The sequence below is a fragment of the Orcinus orca genome, chromosome 2 (assembly GCF_937001465.1).
Source record: "Orcinus orca chromosome 2, mOrcOrc1.1, whole genome shotgun sequence".
Taxonomy (NCBI): domain Eukaryota; kingdom Metazoa; phylum Chordata; class Mammalia; order Artiodactyla; family Delphinidae; genus Orcinus; species Orcinus orca.
Genome location: NC_064560.1, coordinates 159,015,151 through 159,037,140, shown reverse-complemented (window position 1 = coordinate 159,037,140; position 21,990 = coordinate 159,015,151). Strand labels below are relative to the sequence as shown.

The window sequence follows — 21,990 nt, the reverse complement described above, 5'->3', positions numbered from 1 at the left end:
GATTCTGGGCTTTCATTGTTGTGGCCCAGGTTCAATCCCTGGTCATGGAACTGAGATCCCGCAAGCTGCGTGGCACGGCCAAAAAGAAAGAAAAAATAAGAAATTTCTAGCATTATGATTGTAAGGGGATAGAAGGGCATGATGTTTCAAAAGTACACCAATCTCTTTCTTTTTTCATCATGATCCTATATAATGATACAAATGGAAAGATAAAAATGCAACTAGACTTCTAAAACTTCCAGTCAAGGTGGAGTAATAAGAACCAGATACACCCACCCCCTTGAAACAACTAAAAAATGGACAAAGTATGTGAAAAACTGCATTTCAAGACATGGAACATCAGGTAACAAAAGACAGTGATCCCTGAGAAATGAAAAACAAGTCAGAAGAACCCTATGACTGCTCCAGCTTACCATCTGGGAGTTCCCAGGCTGTGGCACAGGAGCCTAAGCTAAGAAGATGGAGATGTAACTCCAGGGAGGCCAAGACAGCTAGAGTTCATAAGACGGACGGCTAGAAAAGTGAAAGCTGCAGAGGGAGAAAACTCTGGAAATCTGCAGAAGATCCCCCTTGAGTATTAAGCTAAGTACTACTCAGCAGATGCTTTGGAGATAACTACATGAGGCTGGAGGAATGAGCACCTGAGAAGGGACTGGATATAACACTGCCTGATGCTCACACAGGGCTTGGATAATGGTTGTTCCCACTAGCCAGGCTGGAAAACCTCATTAATGAGGCACTGGGTGGAGTACATAGAAGTGTCTTCTCTCCATAGCGGGGGATAAATAGCCCTAGATTGAGTACTGTTCTGGTACTGCCTAACAAATCTTAAAAGCAAGACTCAAAAGGGTAAAACTGTCTCTAAGTACTTAACCATGTCCTGAGCAAAGCTCCAAAATATTTATAGTAATATAAAACCTAGAAGGAAAAAGTCTATGCAAAATTTTGGCAGATGAAATTAAACAGCTTTTCTTTTTTTTATTTAATTTATTTATTTTTGGCTGCATTGGGTCTTCATTGCTGAGCACAGGCTTTCTCTAGTTGCAGTGAGGGGGGGCTACTCTTCGTTGTGGTGTGTGGGCTTCTTGTTGCAGTGGCTTCTCTTGTTGTGGAGCATGGGCTCTAGGCATGCGGGCTTCAGTAGTTGTGGCTCGCAGGCTCTAGAGCACAGGCTCAGTAACTGTAGCATGTGGGCTTAGTTGCTCCGCGGCATGTGGGATCTTCCCGGACCAGGGCTCAAACCAGTGTCCCCTGCATTGGCGGGCGGATTCTTAACGACTGAGCCACCAGGGAAGTCCTAAACAGCTTTTCTCAAAGATTAAGATATAACTACCATATTATCCATCCATTCCACCCCTAGATATTTGCCAGAGAGAAATGAAGGCATATGTCAATACAAAGACTTGTACACAAGTCTTCATAGCAGCTTTATGTGTAATAGCCCCCAACTGGAAATGAACCCAAACGTCCATCAACAGGTGAATAGGCAAACTGTGGCACATCCATACAATAGAGCACTGCTCAGCAATAATAAGGAATGAACTATGATACAAAGTATAACACAGATAAATCTCAAAATAATTATACTGAGTTAAAACAATCAGACAAAAAAAAAGAATACATGCCACGTGATTCCATTTATATACATCTAGAGATGCAAACTAATCTATAGTTACAGAAAGTAGGTCAGTGGTTACTGGAAGAGGTATAGAGAATGAGAGGAATGATGAGAGATGAGAAGGAGGGATTACAAAAGGGCCTGAGGAGAGATTTGGGAGTGATGGATGATGAATATGTTCATTACATTAACTGTGGTAATGGCTTTACAGATATATACATATGTCAAAAATTATCAAATACGTTTTTTTTTTAAAGAGCAACAATAATAGCAATGCTTAGCAAAGGCTATGGATGAATGTAGATGAAAGTTGAGCACAACTACCCTTACTTGCTTAGGTTGTTTGAAAACATAAAAAGTAAAGATTTCTATTCCTTAATAATTTTCAAAAGAAAATCCCTATTATCATTTCTGTATGGTATTTTTATATATATTATACATGTTGATATATTATATATGTTAAGATATATATTTTTAAATGCGAATTTTCCTTCCATAAAGCTAGATAATAACTAGGAGAGTTAGTACCCTTGGGTCCTATTTCAGTATTTTTTAAATTATTTTTTAAAATCTTTACTTATTTATTTATTTTGGCTGCGCCAGGTCTTAGTTGCGGCAGGTGGACTTCTTAGTTGCGGCATGTGGACTTCTTAGTTGCGGTATGCGGACTCTTAGTTGCAGCTTGCATGTGGGATCTAGTTCCCTGACCCCACAGCTCCTCAGGGATCAAACCCGGGCCCCCTGTATTGGGACCACGGAGTCTTACCCACTGGACCACCAGGGAATTCCCAGTATTTTTTTTTAAAGCCACTAAATTCAATTATTTTTTAGCATAAAGAATTATAATCACGATTAGGGAAAAATTACAAACGTATTATAAGAGAGTTGGTTTCCACAGCTAAGGTCCTGCCTGAAACACTGTAAAGGCAACATATCCAGGTGACAATGTGCCTTGACTTAGATTTTCATTACCTAATTACATTAACTGCATTTTTCAACTACTGGAGCCACAGGGGTTAACAACAATTTTCTATTCATTCTCACGATTATGATAATGAAATGTGTAAATATGATAATGACATGTGTAAGAAATCTTAAATTCCTTCATGGATATTTTATTAAATTTTATGACTATAACTCAAATATTTGAGAAAAAACCCTGATCAGTAGCAACAAGTTCATCAAGATATTCTTCATCTCAGAATTCAATGTGGAGTCAATCACTTCTTACCATTTCGAGGGCATCATGCAGAGTACTGGATAAGCTATCATTTAGGTTTGTCAGATACAGTCCTTCATCTCCTAAAACTAGAAATTAAAATGCAAAAATTTGGAAAAAAGAAGAAACATAAATTTAGTAAATAATCTCACCATAAAGCCATAGAATATTACACTTAAAACTTACACAATAAAAATACTGGCAAAGTTCATAAATCATAGTTCACAAGCTATTCAATCTCACTAGCTCTTTGAAAAGCACATTTTAGGGGCTTCCCTGGTGGCGCAGTTGTTGGGAGTCCACCTGCCGATGCAGGGGACGCAGGTTTGTGTCCCGGCCCGGGACGATCCCACATGCCGCAGAGTGGCTGGGCCCGTGAGCCATGGCCACTGAGCCTGCGAGTCCGGAGCCTGTGCTCCGCAACGGGAGAGGCCACAACAGTGAGAGGCCCGCGTACCGCAAAAAAAGAAAAGCACATTTTATAACAAAGATGAGATTTTTGTTTCACTTACCAGCTTGTCAGAAATTAAAAAGAGCTATTAAACATCAACTGTAACCATGAAATTAAAAAGAGGCACTCCTATATACTACTGATATAATTAATAACTGATTAAAATTAAAAACTGATTCACCTTTCTGGAGAGCATGTTGGCAATGTATTGCTATTTAATTTTATTTTTTTGGCCACGCTGTGTGGCTTGTGGGATTTTTTAGTTCCCCAAACAGGGACTGAACCCAGGCCCCTGGCAGTGAGCGCATGCAGCCCTAACCACTGGATCGCCAGGGAATTCCCTATGTATTGCTATTTTAAAGGTGCATACTCTGACTCAGCAATTCCACTTCTAGGCATGTATTCTAAGGAAGTTATCAGTTATGGAAGTTCACAAAGATAAATAAATATATGTGCAAGGATGGTCAGTGGAGAGTTATGTATAGTATGAAAACACTGAAAACAATCTAAATGCCCACCACTATGGCACTGTTTTAGCAGACTACCCAGCCACTAAAAAAAAGAGGTAGGGCTATATGTATTAATATAGAAAAATGTCTATAACATATTTAAGGTTAAAGAATTCAGATTTCAGAACAATATGTATAATATGACCCTACTTAAAAGGTAAAAATATATATACATACAAATGTATTTAGGTGTCTATATATGCATAGAAAAAAAAAGACTGGAAGGGTATACCCCAAACTTTCAACAGTGATATTATTTCTGGAGGGTGGGATTTATGAGGGAGATTTTACATTCTGAGGTTAAGGTGTAGAAAAGTTAACTTGCGGAGTCCATGTTCTTTCTACTATACCCTGTTACATCTTGAAAATTAAGTAAAAACACTTTAAACAGAAAAGCATTACTTAGGAATTATCATAAGCTAACCAGTGAAATCAACTGATGCAAAATTAACTTACGCTTACGAGCCACTTTTTGACCACAATTAAATAAAATCTCTCCTTCAGAGATGGGTCTATCTAAGGTTTCAGTTTCAGTGGCAGTAACGCTCAAGGTACTCTCCACTGTTGATGAATCTGAACTTGACAACTGTATGGGGGAAGGGGCCTTGGTGCCAGCAGGAAGCGGCATAAGGGGAACTGGCTCTGGAGGTGCAGGCTGAGCAGGGAAGTCCATGCTCTCAGGTTCTTCATCCTTGGCCACAGACATTACACTAAGAAGAAAGAGACATAGTTTGAATGTATTACATCGGTGAAGGCCTATATTAATTTTTATATAAAAAATAGATTCAAAAGTACTATGTCTCCTTTAGACATTTCTATATCAATATATAGATATATCTATATATTTCTATAATCTGCACTACTATAATTAACCAACAAGATTTATTTTTCCAAAATCATCTTCGTGCTTTAATCACAGACCATCTTGAAAGTTCTACCATCTCTAAAATAAATCTACATAGGGATATATGGTAATATAAAAGTTAACTGATCATAGTAAATGAAGATTCACACTGGGGAAAAATCTTCTTCTATTTTATTAACAATATTACAGTTATCTTTATTTTAATCTGTTTTCCCCAAAATTTTGTTTTAAAAGAAGAGAACTGAAAGTATAAATAAATCTGGTAAAAATTTTAAAAACATAAAATTTATGAAACTTCTTCCTACTAAAGTATAGATTAGCTTGTGGTTTATCAACCTTCATTTATCATTTCTGATGTTTTCAATGGGTCACCTAAGTCAACATAAGATGAAATGTATAGTTACTAAAAATGAATATACTGTCATTTACATAGCTCTCGGGTGAAGTTCTTTTTGAAGAGAGTTGGGATTCTCTTCTTCCAGTGGCAGGTCTCCATTACTCCATGGCTTGGGAAGCTCTGGGCTTGACATCTTCAATTTATCAATAGAAGTCTCTGACAAAGTTGGGGTAAGAGCTGCTGCGGGAGGAGGTGTAGTTGCAGGGGTAACAGTTGGAGTATTAACAAGTGTGATGGGAGGCATATTATTTCCTAAAGGTTTTTTGTAAAAGCAAAAAAAAGTCAATAAGAATTCCACAGGAAGGCAAGATATATTGTTTAACATTTTGGCATACAAATAATGGCAACAAGAATTAATAATAATAATGATGGCCATTAATGGGAAAAGCTCCAAATTAATTTAGTAAAGTACAAAAAATAACCTTGAAAAGACATCACTTTCAACATCACCATGAACTTAAAATAGTCTAAATGTCTACTAGATTATATACTTTAAAAAGTGGTAACCAACCCCTTAGTTTCCTTGTAAGAAAAAATGACTTACTAGAACCTAGTAAGCAACTCAGGTATGTGTATACTAATCTATAAAGACTCTTATAAAACAAACCATGATATTTTATTTAATAGTTGCTAAAATTAAAACTGAGTTATAGAAATAAGGTTTCTACCTTCTTCAGCAAATATTTCTTTCATGGGTAAAGCTACATCATGATCTGAAACACAGGGAGAAGAATCTGGAGTTTTTACCAACACACGCTCCTCAGGAGGTGATGAAGGTGAGAGAGGAGGAGTTGGCTGTGGGGTAGCCACTGGGGTACACACTCTTGCCTAAAATAAATAAAACAAGATAAGTGGTGCTTACAATCCCCAAATAAGGGTAATTTGAAAAATAAACTGATCTCATTCAGAGTTACATAAAATTTAAATGGATGGGGGGTAAAAATGGAGTCCTCTGTATCCTAGCTCTTGAACTTCTAGCTATTAGTTTCAAGACCGGACTACAGAAAGCCTCCAGCAACTGAAACAGCTCTGCCTCTGAACTAGGTCCCCTTATCTAATATAGAGAGGAAGATTAAACAGACAGCTGAAGATCAAACCCAAACACAAACTGGGTAGACCATGTAACAGAAAGAGAGCATTTTAACTAACTGACAAGATTATCAGAAACCCCCTTTCAGTACAAAAGAACAAAGCTTATAAAAAGCAATGGAAGGCAGGAATAAAGACACAGACCTACTAGAGAACAGACTTGAGGTTATGGGAAGGGGGAAGGGTGAGCTGTGACAGGGCAAGAGAGAGTCATGGACATATACACACTAACAAACGTAGTAAGGTAGATAGTGGGAAGCAGCCGCATGGCACAGGGATATTGGCTCGGTGCTTTGTGACAGGCTGGAGGGGTGGGATAGGGAGGGTGGGAGGGAGGGAGACGCAAGAGGGAAGACATATGGGAACATATGTATATGTATAACTGATTCACTTTGTTATAAAGCAGAAACTAACACACCATTGTAAAGCAATTATACCCCAATAAAGATGTTAAAAAAAAAAAAAGCAATGGAAGGATAAGAAAAAGTAGGAGGGATAAAAGGAAGACAATGTAGAGATGGAAAGTCCTGGGGAAGAAAAAAGCACACATTTTAAAATCAATTTGTTAAACAGGTAATTCAAACGATTCAAACTTCAAAAGGATGATGGTGAAAATTAAGTCTCCTTTCCTACCCATGTCCTGTCTACTTAGTTCCTTTCCTCAGAATTATCAAATATAATCTTGTCATTTTTTATGTCCAGAATACTCTATTTTTAAAAATTTTTATACAATTTTTAAAGGTTACACTAGGTTTACAGTTATTATAAAATATTGGCTATATTCCTACTTTAAAATTTTTTTTATTGAAGTATAGTTGATTTACAATGTTGTGTTAGTTTCAGGTGTACAGCAAAGTGATTCAGTTATATATAACTGAATATATATATTCTTTTTCAGATTCTTTTCCACTATAGGTTATCACAAGATATTGAATATAGTTCTCTGTGCTATACAGTAGGTCCTTGTTGTTTATCTATTTTATATATAGTAGCTTGTATAAACTACTAATTTGTTAATCCCAAACTCCTAATTTATCCCTTCCCTACCTCTCCTAGGTAACCATAAGTTTATTTTCTATGTTTGTGAGTCTTTCTGTTTGGTAAATAAGTTCATTTGTATCATTTTTTAAGAATCCACATATAAATGCTATTGTACGATATTAGTCTTTCTCTGTCTGCCTTAGATAATCTCTAGGTCCATCCATGTTGCTGCAAATGGCAAAATTTCGTTCTTTTTCATGGCTCAGTAGTGTTCCATTGTGTGTGTGTGTGTGTGTGTGTGTGTGTGTGTGTGTGTGTGTGTGTGTGTGTACACACCACATCTTCTTTATCCATTCATCTGCTGATGGACACTTAGGTTGCTCCTATAACCTGGCAATTGTAAGTAACGCTGCTATGAACGTTGGGGTGCATGTATCTTTTCAAATTAGTGTCTTTGGTTTTTTTGGATATATACCCAGCAGTGGGATTGCTGGGTCATATGGTAATTCTATTTTTAGTTTTTTGAGACTTAAGTCATTTCATATGTGTATAGATTTTCTACAGAATAAATTCCCAGAAGTGAGACTGCTTGGTTAAAGGGCTAATTGCATTCTTAATTTGAATACATATTACCAAATTTCCCTCTACACGGTTATATTATTTTATCAATGCAATAACACCAGAAGGTATGAGAATTCCCAATTCCCAAAGATTTGCTGAACCATGGTGTTAATCAAACTTTTAGAGTGTTACCAATTTGATCAGTAAAAATGGATTCAATGATTTTTTTTTCTCACTATCAGTGAGACTGACCATCTTTTTGTATGTATGTGGGCCATTTGTATTTCCTTTTTGTGTGTGAACTGTCTGGACATGTCTTTTCCCCATTTCTCTATTTGTCCTTTTTTTCTCTTTCTAAAACATATTTTTATAGTGGGGTGACTGGCCTTTATTCTGTATTATGAGTTGCAAAGAGATACACAATTTAAAAATTATGAAGCACACAGAAATTCTATAGAATTGCTTAATTATTAGCATATCCTTAGCTTTGTTTTTTAAGTGACAGAAATATACTATGTTTTATTCTTCTTGACTGCATAAACCTATAGCCTAAGACAGCTGTTTTCAAATATAATGCTACTGACTCATCATCATGAGAGGATTTAAAGGTATCCTACTAGTCTTGGTAATGGGTAATAATGATAAACAATGAGTTACTGAGTATTTACCAAGTTCCAGGCCCTAGATTAAGCTCTTTCATATACCATCTTATTGAATCTTCCACAAAATCTTCTATGATAGCTCACAAGATACAGTATCATAAAGATGTCAATTCTCCTCAAATTAAACCAATCAAAATTGAATTAATTCCCCCCAAAATCCCAACAAAATATTTTACAGAACTTGAAAATTAATTTTAAAACATATATCAAAGATGAAAAGGCCAAAAAAAGTCATGGCAATTCTGAAGATAAGGAACAATATGGCAATGGGGGAGGGGAACTTGGCCTCCTTAATATTTGGAAAGCAGATTTTGGTAAAGCCGTCATCATTTAAACTCTGAGTATTTTATCTCTAGTATACAGACAAGACTAAAGTAACAGAGCTGAGGGTTCATATTCAGAACTTCCCAACTCCAGAGTCCATGCTCTCAACAATTACATTTATTTCCTATTTATACTGATTTTTCTGTATTTTCTCATTAAATCACCCTTATGAAAATATCCGAAATATATGGGCAGAAGACAAACCAAAGTTAATTAGCATAGAGATAACCACAATTCTGATATTGGCATGCATTACTAATGAGCTAATAAATAAAGCACAGAACAAAAGTATGTACCAAATCTCTGGCACACTAATCACACTACACCAATTACATTACACCAACCTCCATAGAATTCAAATATGTAACTTTATGTTTATACCTCAGATGAGTCAGTTTAAATGTTTCACCTATATAAAATGATGTTTTTATGATCAACAGGATCAGAATTGACCATTAAGTTTTAAACAGTTGGTAATACAGAGTACATTCTGGTTTTGTATAATTTCTTTTTCTTTTCAGTTTTTTTAAATTTTCATACAGTTTTTAAAGGTTACATTCCATTTACATTTATTACAAAATATTGGCTCTACTCCCTGTGTTGTACAGTACATCCTTGAGCCTATCTTACAGCCAATGGTTTGCACTTTCTACTGCCCCACCCCTATATTGCTCCTCCCACCCTCCACTGGTAGTGGTTTTGTATAATTTCATGTTGCTATAATAAATTAGAAACTCTATTTAACATAGAAAGGCTGATTAAACAAACAATAACAAAAATGTCTGAAATATACTTTCTTTTAAAGATTAAAAATATCACTTTACATAAGAACCAAAAGCAGTACATGTGATTTTTAGCTATATCTTGAATTTTAAAAGAATTAGCTATAAGGATATTCTTGGAACAACTGGGGAAATTCAAATATAGACTCTATATTATATAGTATTAACAGATCCATGTTAAATATGGAGAGCATAATAATGGTATTTTGGTTATGTAATAAAGAATCTTGTTCTTAGGAGATACTACTGATGCTTTTAGAAGTGTCATGATATCTGCAACTTTCAAATGAGTTTTAAAGCATATATAATAAACAACATATAAAGACAGACAAAGAAAATGTGTCGAAATGTTATCAGCTGGTAAATGTAGGTAAAGCTTACACAGATGTTCATTGTATCATACTTTCAACTTTCTATAGATTTTAAAGTTTTTAAAATAAAATGCTGGAGGAACTGTTATTGTAATCAAAGCCACAAGAAACCAATCTCCACCACAAACTATGGTCTTATGACCCAATTTAAAATCTGTCCATTTTACTGTTCTTTAACAAAGGTATCAAAAATTCCCCAGCACTCCAAGTCATGAAGGAAAGTCACACTTACCAGCAAGTGTGTTTTGCTTATTGAAACATCCCCAGAAACACTTGTAACAACAGGACCTGGCTTCTTTGCTTCTCTGTCACCCAGCAAGATGGCAATGGTTTCAGCAAGAGCTTCATTCACAAAATGCCTAATAATGTCTGAATTCACAGGAACACCGGCATCAACAAAAAGCTGGAGGGCACCACTGCTGGTTCCTTCCACTAAAAAAATGAAACAATTTCAGAGTAAGTGTGCAGGAAACATGCTTGCATTCTAAGCCTTAATTCTTAAAATTTTAGAGATGTGAACATATGTGTATGAGATGGTGTGAGGAGGAATAAAATGAAAATACAAAATCTACTTATTGTGACAGAGAATAAGATGGTAACTCACATAATGAACATCCTCTCTAAACAAACTAAAAAGGGGAGGAAAACATCCGATGAAAATTTACTTATATGGCCTCTTCCCTACCACTACAACATTTAGTGATAAAAAGGATTTGCAGGGACTTCCCTGGTGGTGCAGTGGTTAAGATTCTATGCTCCCACTGCAGGGGGCACAGGTTTAATCCCTGGTCAGGGAACTAAGATCCTGCATGCCGCTCAGCATGCCCCACCCCCGCAAAAAAAAAAAAAGATTTGTATCCACATTAAATGTTTTCATCTGAAAACAATCCACATTTCCAAGAGTAGGGCACCAGGAAACACTATGATAGATCTTGGCAAAACACAGGGACACAATGACTGTGGGGGGATTTTAGAGAAATGGCAGCTTCTTCATAAATATGAAGACAAATCTTACTTCCGTCTAGTTTCAGACACTTCAGTTACTAACATTACAGGCTAATCCTCCTCAAACTTTTAGAGAAGTTTAGGTGCTTGATGTCAGCAGCTCTATAGGTATATTAATTTTCCAAATGGGTTGTACTTTTCACTTGTGTGAATGTACATGAAATTCAGTAAAACTTCCTAAACAGACTTTATTAGGCTTAAAGTGGTTATATTTCTAAAGCACTGTGTGGAAAACATGTAAACAGTGATCTGTAAAATTTGATGGAGACATGACCTCTCCAAAGAGTACTCCTTAATTAGTACAACTATGGCAGCATTACAGAGAATTCCCTAATAGGTAGGTACAGGTGTCTTGGCATCACTTGTTGAGAGATAAGTAATAGCAATTTACTCTGGAGCTCCATAGCAAAGACTATCACAATCCCAAATTTATATTCAACAGTATATATCAACACATCTCCATTTTTAGTTCCCATAATTCATTGTTTTGGCATGACCAAAAATCAGAGTATCTCTGTTAGAAAACCCAAAAGCCCTACCCAGACATAGGCAAAACAAAAGCAAACACACATGCTTTTAAAGAAAAGGGAACAGGATCTAAATACCCTCTATATTAGACCATCTTTCCTTAAGGCTACAAAGCCTGAATTAGTCTCACTGAAACCACCACCCGACCCATGTGAAGGACTGCTAAGAGGACTATCACTAGCCCTGATTTGCGCTAGCAGGAGAGACTGGTGGAGAGTCCAAGCACTCCAAAATATGCCATCGAGGTGTATGACCTAGCAATGAAGAAAGCATCTGGCAGTTTGGACAGTATCCATCATAAACCGGACAAATCTTTGGAGACACTTGTTTGTTTTCCTGGACTGGTCTCCTTGTCTTGGGACTGCTGAATACCATCTCCACAACAAGAATTTTGACCAAAAGCTACAGAAGTCCGACTGTGTTTCTCCAAGGCATATTTCATGGTCCTTTGCCTTTTTAGCTTCCAGTTCTTTTTTATTCCAGTTTCACTTGGTATTTTCCATCTGTTCCTTTTTCAACAGATTTTGAAATAGTCTCAGAGCAATTATTTGTATGAACTGGTTTTGGTTTTCTTTTGGATTTGTATTCCTAGATGTCTTCTTCTGAAAAAGTATCTTCTAACATGACAAAATGATTTTATCATTAAAGAAGCACTAATCTTAAGTAAAAAAAATTTCCTCATAACTTTGTTGGTCATTTTATTCCTTCCTTCAAAAAATGAGAAGATGAAAGAAAACCTGGGATAGTAGCAGTGGAAGAGGCATTCAAGTTATACTAAATAGGAAGAATTAATCAAATATAAGAATAAATTGCATGGAGCCAGGACATTGGACGTGGCTGGGTGTGGACTGAGGAAGACCAAAGAAAACAAGGTAGAACAAGTGATATTCCAAGGCTTTGGAAACTGGGCACTTGGAAAATAGTGGTATCATTAACAGAAAGAGCAACAAAGGAGAAATAAGGTTGGTTAGAAAAATGAGATGCATTCTGGACACACCAAGTTTGGTATGCCAGTGGAGCATCAAGTAAAATATTCATCAACAGGCAAAACTGCAAGTTTACAGCCTAAATGTGTAGCTTAGGGGTCATCAACTGACACAGGATAACTATCGCCAAGAAGAGACTAGAAAAACAGAAAAGAAAGAGGGCAGGGGACAGAAGCTTGGGGGAAATTTTTTATTCAAGTAGAAAAAAGATGAGGAAATGAGGTCCTAAAGAAATTAAAAAGATAAGGGGAAGAACAATAGAATGAATTCTAAGAAACCAAAACCAGTAGAACATTTTAATAATTAGAGGTAGTCAACAATGCCCATACTAGAGCCTTCTAGGAGAATAAGGATTTGAAAAAAGGTTATCTCTGAGAACCAAATGCTGTAAGAGAGGAATTTCATTAACGAGAAGGAAGAAGAAAGCCAGCTCATAAAAACTAAAGAGAAAGTGAGAAATGAGAAAGTAAAGCAGTAAATACAGACTCTAATGTCTAGGATTTAGGCAGTTAAGGGGTAGTTTAAGAAGGAGGAAGAGGAGGTTATTCTGGACTGGAAAGAAGTGGAAAAAAAATAGAGGTAACAATATATAGGAATGTTAAAAAAAAAAAAGAGCTAGAAAGCTGGAGAACTTATACCATCCAATTTCAAGACTTATTTTTAAGTTACAATAATCAAGAAGCCCAGTGTTGATGTAAAGACAGACTTGTAGATCAATGGGACCAAACAGCAAGTCCAGAAACAGATCCAAACATATATAATAGCCAGATGATTTCCAACAAAGGTGTCAAGGCAATTCAGCAGGAGGAAGGATAATCTTTTCAACAAATAACGCTAGAAAAATTGGATATCCATACACACAAAAAAAATCTTGATCTTTACTTCACTCCACATATAAAAATTAACTCAAAACACACCATAGACCTAAATTTATAATCTAAAACTATAAGGTTTCTATAAGAAAACACAGGAGAAAATCTTAATGATGTTGGGCAAAGATTTCTTAAACAGTATACCCCCAAAATCACAAGCGATAAAAGAAAAATTGATAAATTAAACTTCATCAAAATTAATCTCTGGTCTTCAAAAGACAATGCTGAGAAAGCAAAAGGTAAGATAAAAACTAGGATAACACATTGCAAAACATATGCAATAAAGGACTTGTATCCAGAATAAAGAACTCAATAATAGTAAGACATAGACCCCAGTTAAAAACTGAGCAAAAGAGTTTTAAAGATACTTCATCAAAGTAAATATACAAATGACAAATAAGCACAAGAAAAATTGTACAACATCATTAGTTACTGGGGAAATGCAAACAAAACCCACGATGAGATATCTCCACATGCTTAGTGAATGGCTATAATTAAAAACATTGACAACAAGCATTAGTAAGGATGTGGAGCAGCTGGAACTCTCATTCACTGCTGGTTGGAATGCAAAATAGAACAGCCACTTTGGAAACATTTAGCGGTTTCCTATAAAGTTAGATATCTACTTACCATATGACCAAGAGAAATTAAAAGATGTATGTAAAAGATTAGTTTGCAAATATACATAGCACAGCTGTATTTATAATAGTCAAAAACTAAGACTACAAATGTCCATCAACGGGTAACTGGATTAACAAATTATGGTACATACATGGAGTGTAATATTTATTACTATATGCAACAACATGATTGTCAAAGCATTATGCTAAATAAAAGAAACCAGACACAAAAGACTAAATACTGTATGATTACATAAGTATGAAATTCTAGAAAAGGCAAAATTCAATGATAGAAAGTAGATCAGTGGTTGTTAGGGTGTAGTAGGCATGGGAGGGGGTTAGGGATTGACTGCAAAGTGGCAAGAGGGGACTGTTGGGGATGATGGAAATGTTTTTCTATAACATGACTGTGTGGCTAACACGTGGCTGTGTTTGTTTAACAAAACTTGTCAAACAGTACACTTAGCATTCGTGAATTTTACGGCAAGTAAATTATGCCTCAAAAAGCTAATGGAGAAAGAGGGGGAAGAAGAGGGAAGGAGAGGAGGATGAAAAGGAGGAAGAAGGAGGGAGAGAAGAGGAAGAGGAAGGAGGAAGAAGAGGTGAATGGTGTGGGCTCCCTAAAGAAAGAGGCTCTATCCATTCAGGGAATACTTAAACTCTTCTTAGGTGTCAGTCAAGGGCTAGGCTCTAAAGGAGAATCACGCTTACTTGTGAGTAATTTATAGTCTAGTGAGTGAGACAGATATGCAAGCCAATCATAATACAGTTTGATGGTTACTATAACAAAGGTACACAGACACAGGGGCCTCCCTGGTGGCGCAGTGGTTGAGAGTCTGCCTGCTGATGCAGAGGACACGGGTCCGTGCCCCGGTCCGGGAACATCCCACATGCCGCGGAGCGGCTGGGCCCGTGAGCCATGGCTGCTGAGCCTGCGTGTCCGGAGCCTGTGCTCCGCAACGGGAGAGGATACAACAGTGAGAGGGCCGCGTACCGCCAAAAAAAAAAAAAAAAAAAAAAAGATACACAGACACACAAACAAACACACACAAAGTGCTATGGGAAAGAATGGAGAGATTGGGGGTAGGAGGGATGGACGCTGATAGCATAATCTGAATGCTGCAGTATGTAATAAGGGACTGAGGGAGAAATAACTTCCACTACAGAAAACTGGGAAGTGACGTTGAAAAGAAGACGACTTTTATCTTTTGTCAACCAAGGACTATGTGACCTCTACAATATATAAATCCACAACAACCTGAAGGTTTTGTCTTATAATAACAAAAAAAGCTAAAAGATTCCATTTCACTTACCAATGTCAGAAGTCAATGGCTCACTGGCCTCACTGACTGAGACACTGATGTCAGCTGTGGCCTGCTGTTGGACTGGAAGAAGCCCAGAGATCATTCTTGACATTATTTCTTGTTCTACCCTGGGGGAAAAAAGTTAAGGATTCCTAAATTTAGTTGAAATGTATAGTGGTTAGAAATAACACCCTTAAAAATAACTGGTACCGGGCTTCCCTGGTGGCCCAGTGGTTGAGAGTCCGCCTGCCAATGCAGGGGACACGGGTTCGTGCCCCGGTCCGGGAAGATCCCATGTGCCGTGGAGCAGCTGGGCCCGTGAGCCATGGCCACTGAGCCTGCGCGTCCGGAGCCTGTGCTCCACAACGGGAGAGCCCACAACAGTGAGAGGCCCGCGTACCGCAAAAATAAAAAAATAAAAAAATAAATTAAAAAAAATAACTGGTACCCATGGACACAAACATTTAAATGTGAAAGCAGTCATTCTGAAAGTTGAATCTGGAAAGAAGAAAAACTTCCAATATATCTCCTAGAAAAACAAACCGAATCTCTGTGGGAGACAGTTTATCAAATTAAAATCTTTCTGATCAGTCTAATGAAAACTTCAACAGCCCTCGTAAATTCAAAATAAGGTTTAGGTCAATGATTACCTGGCATATCATGCACCTAAAATGTTGGGTTCCCTACTCTGAAAGCACATATAAAACCCCACAAGATCAAAGCTAGAAAAGGAGTCCAGCTGCCCTCTCTTCAAGGAAATAAATATATAGACTGCAACACAGGTAGTTTTCCTCTGAAAAGGGAAAGAAAATTTCAAGGTCATTTTTAGGAAGGGAAGTAGGACAGGAAAAGGAAGGGAAACACAATAAGAGACTGCTTTTTTGTACATTTCTTTAGCGAAGCTAACAGCCTTCTTAATTATTATTATACAAGTAATAGATGTTCATTGTAAAAATCAGAGAACGCATAAAAGTTAAAAAAAAAAATAAGGCTCACTCACAATCCCAGATTCAAGAATAAACAAAGTTAGTTAACAATTTGGTATTATTTTTCAATATTTTTCGCACGCACATTTATTTTTGAGTGAGCTCTTCTAAACTGTGGTTGCATCATTAGTACCCTGCTTCATTTATGCACCAGTGTTATTAATATCTTTCTACATCATTAAGTATTTTTCTAAACCCAATCATGATAACTGTATGAATATTCAGTTGTTTAGTTTGTTCCATAACTTCTTTAAGGTTTCCCACAGGTAAATATAGGTATAAAAGTAGAGTTTATGAGTTTATATAAGTAACAAACAAAACAGTGCCTTGTTTGTAGTAAGCACTATAAGTGCTAAGTATTCTATGGCCTAGTAGCAGAACTGATTATTTCCTTAGGATAAATTTCTGTTAATAAACCACTGGATTAAAGAACTTGTACATTTTTAATGCTTTGTTACTCAGCAATAGCCTCTTTTGTCATAATAGACTGCCTCAGTACAAATATTCAAGGACAGAAACAATACTTGCAACAGTTAGTTAAACCCTCAGCCTCATGTCAGATAGTGTCCAGTGACTACAGCAAAGGAAAAATTTAATAAACAAAAGGAGACAAGGAAGATTTTCAACCAAAATTTCATACGTTCCATTTACACTTGCTACTATAATTCTGTTCATCCCAACACCACTGTAAACTCACCATTGAATTAAGCTATTTTCCAATGTTTCTTTTCTCTGAATTACTTCATCCAGAACATCAGTAGTGGGCTGAAAAGTAGAAGCAACTGGTGGAAACGGAGGGCCATTATATTTTGTAGAAACAACTTTAACACTTCTGTTAAACTCCAGAATTGGTTCAGAGTATTCCAGAATTTCATCACATTTTTCCTCTTCCTGGTAATAATAAAAACAAAACTATTATATTCATGTATCTATTCAACACTTACTGAGTGCTAAGTAGAGATAACTTAGGTAGGTGAATTAACCAACACTTCTAAATTAATCAATAGCATTTTCTAATTGGTGATATCACATTATTTATAGTATACACACTTGTCATATAAATCACATTGAAGAAACTTAATTACACAATTATATTGTGTTTTTAAAGCCCAATATTCAGGGACTTCCCTGGTGGTCCAGCGGCTAAGACTCCATGCTCCCAGTGCAGGGGGCCTGGGTTTCAACCCTGGTCAGGGAACTAGATCCCACATGCCGCAACTAAAAATCCTGCATGCCACAACTAAAAGATCCCACACATCACAACGAAGGTCCCACGTACCACAACTAAGACCTGGCGCAGCCAAATAAATAAATAAATATTTAAAAATATATATATTTATTTTAAACAATCATAAAACAAACTAGAAAACTTGGTTATTCCTACATAAAACATTATTAACATTTCCCTCTATAAATTTATTATCATAGTAAAACTAACACTTCCAAATATTACTGCTCACCCTTACAGAACATATAATTTACAGTTAAATATGCAGCTAGGTCATCTTACACATTATTTGTACCATCACATCATGATCAAAAGAGTTACTTCCGGAATTTTTAAACTTTTTATTATGAAAAATATACATGTTTAAAAGTGAACAAAATAGTGCTCATGCACTATATCTGTTACATATAAATAATAAGAATCCCACTTACCTGTTCCCCAGCTTTAACAATTATCAACTCATAACGAACTCTGTGTCATCTATACTTCCCCCATCCACTTTCCCCTTTGCACACCATTTTGAAGTAAACCACAGATACCATATCATTTTATCTGTAAATAATGCAATATGTATCTCAAAAAAAGTTAGGGCTCTTTAAAAAATATAACTCAATAATATTGTCCCATTGAAAAATGAAGTCCACAGCTATTAAGTGGCAGAGCAAGGATAGAAACACTTGTCTTTGAAGTCCAAATTCTTTGCTATTTCTACAATGTTCCTTTCACTTATATATTGAACAGTTGTCTAATGTCTTTGTTATATTCTTACCTTCAAAACATTCATGTTGAGCTCACATGAGAAGACACACTGGTGAGCAAGTAACATTAATGTAGGGCATATCTCTTAATGTTTAAAATAGGATTTTATTTTATGATTGACAAAACTAGTCTTGGTTCTGAAAGTCTAAGAAATATGAACAAATGTCTTCTTTAAAGTTCACTGACACATCATTATTCAAGTAGTCTCTATGTTCTATGATCTTTTCTCCCATCCTTTATATTTTACTTCCAGCTACTTTTTCCCTCCTTCTATTTAACCATTTCTATCATTTCTATATCTCTTCCTGCTATATGGGCTCTTCCCTTGGATTTTAGACCCCTCACAACTTTTTTTCTGAATATGAACTAACTGGCGAACTTGCCAATAATCCAGAAATGAAAACAGACAAGTGTAATAGAATGAAGAAAGGACAGACTGGAGAGACGGAAACCAAAGGAAACAAAAAGGAAGAAGGAAGTAGGAAGCAGGAGAGAGGACATGCAGGTGGGAAACAGCTAACAATCATTAAGTTTCATGGAGGTAGCTAGGTGATATAGAAGATAATACTGTACTACAGAATAACAACCTTACAATTTTAAAATAAAAATATATTTAACTGCAAAGTAGAAGGAAGTTTCTCAAAGCTCTGTTACATAATACTGATGGTCAAAAGATATTCAACCGTCAGAAACAAGGCAAGGATGTTCCCTCTCACCACTCCTTTTCAACATTGTACTAGAAGTCCTTGCTAATATAATTAGACAAGAAAAGAAAATTAAAGGTATACAGATTGAGAAGGAAGAAATAAAACTATCTTTGCACATGACATGATCGTCTATCTTTGCACATGACATGATCGTCTATGTAGAAAAGCTGAAAAAATCAACAAAAAGACTCCTGGAATTAATTAGCAATTATGGCAAGTTTGTAGGATACAAGGTTCACATACAAAAGTCCATCACTTTCCTATATGCCAACAATGAACAAGCAGAATTTGAAATTAAAAACACAATGCCATTTACATTAGCACCCCCCCCAAATGAAATACTTAGGTATAAATCTAACAAAACACGTACAAGATCTATATGAGGACAACTACGTAATTCTAATGAATGAAATCAAGAACTAGATAAGTGGAGAGATATTCCACGTTCATGGAGAGGAAGACTCAATAACGTTAATATGTCAGTTCTTCCCAAATTGATCTATACAGTCAATGTAATTCCAATAAAAATCTCAACAAGTTATTGTGGAGATATCAACAAACTTACTCTAAAAGACATATGGAGAGGCAAAAGACCCAGAATAGCTAATATGATATTGAAGGAGAAGTACAAAGTTGGAGGACTGACACTATCCAACTTGAAGACTTAACAATAATCAAGACAGTGAGGTACTGGTGAAAGAACAGACAAATAAATCAATGGAACACAACAAAGAACCCAGAAATAGATCCACATAAATATAGTCAACTGATCTTTGGCAAAGGAGCAAAGGCAATACAATGGAGCAAAGATAATCTTTTCAACAAATGGTGCTAGAACAAATGGACATTCACAGGCAAAAAAAAAAACTTAGACACAGAGATTACACCCTTCACAAAAATTAACTCAAAATGGATTACAGGGCTTCCCTGGTGGCGCAGTGGTTGCGAGTCCGCCTGCCGATGCAGGGGACACGGTTTCGTGCCCCGGTCCAGGAAGATCCCACATGCCGCGGAGCAGCTGGGCCCGTGAGCCATGGCCATTGAGCCTGTGCGTCCGGAGCCTGTGCTCCACAACGGGAGAGGCCACAACAGTGAGAGGCCCACGTATGGCAAAAAAAAAAAAAAAAAAAATGATTTACAGACCTAAATGTAAAATGCTAAACTATAAAACTCCTAGAGATAACATAGGAGAAAACATAGATGACTGTGGGTATGGCAATGACTTTTTAAATTTAAGACCAAAGGGACAACCCATGAAAGAACTAATTGATAAGCTGGACTTCATTCAAATTAAAAACTTTTGCTCTGTGAAAACAAATGTCAAGAGAATTAGAAGATAAGCTACAGACTGGGAGAAAATATTTGCAAAAGACACATTCTGATAAAAACTGTTATCCAAAATATACCAAAAAACCCTCTTAAAACTCAATAATAAGAAAACAACCCAATTTTCAAAATGGGCCAAAGACCTTAATGGACACCTCACCAAAGGTGATATAACGATGGCAAACAAGCATTTGAAAAGATGCTCCACATCATATATCAGCAAAATGTGAATTTTTTGATTAATTTTTATTCGAGTATAGTTGGTTTCCCATGTTGTGCTAGTTTCTGCTGTACAGCAAAGTGAATCAGTTATACATATACATATATCCACTCTTTTTTAGATTCTATTTCCATACAGGTCATTACAGAGTATTGAGTAGAGTTCCCTGTGCTATACATTTGGTTCTTATATTACTTATCTATTTTATGTATAGAGTGTGTATATGTTAATCCCAATCTCCCCATTTATCCCTCCCTCCTCTTTTCCCCCTTGGTAACCATAAGTTCCTTTTCTACGTCTGTGACTCTATTTCTGTTTTGTAAATAGGTTCATTTGTATCATTTTTTTAGATTCCGCATATAATCAATATCATACGATATTTGTTTTTGTCTGATTTCACTCAGTATGAGAATCTCTAGGTCCACCTGTGTTGCTGCAAATGGCATTATTTTGTTCTTTTTTATGACTAATATTCCATTGTATATATGTACTACATCTTCTTTATCCATTCCTCCATTGATGGACATTTAGGTTACTTCCGTGTCCTGGCTATTGTAAATAGTGCTGCAGTGAACACGGGGGTACATGTATCTTTTTGAATTGTGGTTTTCTCCGGATATATGCCCAGGAGTGAGATTACTGGATCATATGGTAGCTCTATTTTCAGCTTTTTAAGGAAACTCCATAATGTTCTTCATAGTAGCTGTACCAATTTACATTCCCACCAACACTGTAGGAGGGCTCCCTTTTCTCCACAACCTCTCCAGCATTTATTGTTTGTAGATTTTTTGATGATGGCCATTCTGACCAGTGTGAGGTGATACCTCATTGTAGTTTTGATTTGCATTTCTCTAATAATTAGTGACATTGAGCATCTTTTCGTGTGCCTGTTGGCCATCTGTATGTCTTCTTTGGAGAAGTATCTATTTAGATCTTCCACCGATTTTTTGATTGTTTGTTTTTTTGATATTGAGCTGCATGAGTTATATGTACATTTTGGAGATTAATCCCTTGTCAGTCACTTCATTTGCAAATACTTTCTCCCACTCTGTGGGTTGTCTTTTCATTTTGTTTATGGTTTCCTTCGCTGTGCAAAAGCTTTTAAGTTTCATTAGGTCCCATTTGTTTATTTTTGTTTTTATTTTCATTACTCTAGGAGGGGGATCAAAAACGATCTTGCTGTGATTTATGTCAGAGAGCATTCTGTGTTTTCCTCTAAGATTTTTATAGTCCCTGGTCTTACATTTAGGTCTTTGACCCATTTTGAGTTTATTTTTGTGTATGGTGTTAGGGAGTGTTTTCATTTCATTCTTTTACATGTAGCTGTCCAGTTTTCACAGCACCACTTATTGAAGAGACTGTCTTTTCTCCACTCTATGTTCTTGACTCCTTTGTCACAGATTAGGTAACCACAACTGTGTGGGTTTATCTCTGGACTTTCTATCCTGTTCCATTGAGCTATATTTCTGTTTTTGTGCCAGTACAACACTGTTTTGATGACTATAGCTTTATAGTATAGTCTGAAGTCAGGTAGCCTGATTCCTCCAGCTCCGTTTTTCTTTCTCAAGGTTGCTTTGCTATTCAGGGTCTTTTGTGTTTCCATACAAACTGTAAAATTTT

General features: G+C 36.3%; 1 protein-coding gene across 6 annotated transcripts in view; it reads right to left on the bottom strand.

Moving 5' to 3' along the window:
• Window positions 1–21,990, bottom strand: part of KIAA0586 (KIAA0586 ortholog) — a 105,697-nt gene that overhangs the window by 47,939 nt on the left and 35,768 nt on the right. For all 6 annotated transcript variants that reach the window (XM_033404680.2, XM_033404677.2, XM_049706364.1 and 3 more), the window contains 7 exons: window positions 16,828–17,021; window positions 15,154–15,272; window positions 10,062–10,261; window positions 5,728–5,887; window positions 5,092–5,311; window positions 4,254–4,507; window positions 2,850–2,926 (listed from right to left, as the gene is read on the bottom strand). In XM_033404680.2, coding sequence (XP_033260571.1) covers window positions 2,850–2,926; window positions 4,254–4,507; window positions 5,092–5,311; window positions 5,728–5,887; window positions 10,062–10,261; window positions 15,154–15,272; window positions 16,828–17,021 — 1,224 coding nt within the window. The remainder of the gene's footprint in view (window positions 1–2,849; window positions 2,927–4,253; window positions 4,508–5,091; window positions 5,312–5,727; window positions 5,888–10,061; window positions 10,262–15,153; window positions 15,273–16,827; window positions 17,022–21,990) is intronic.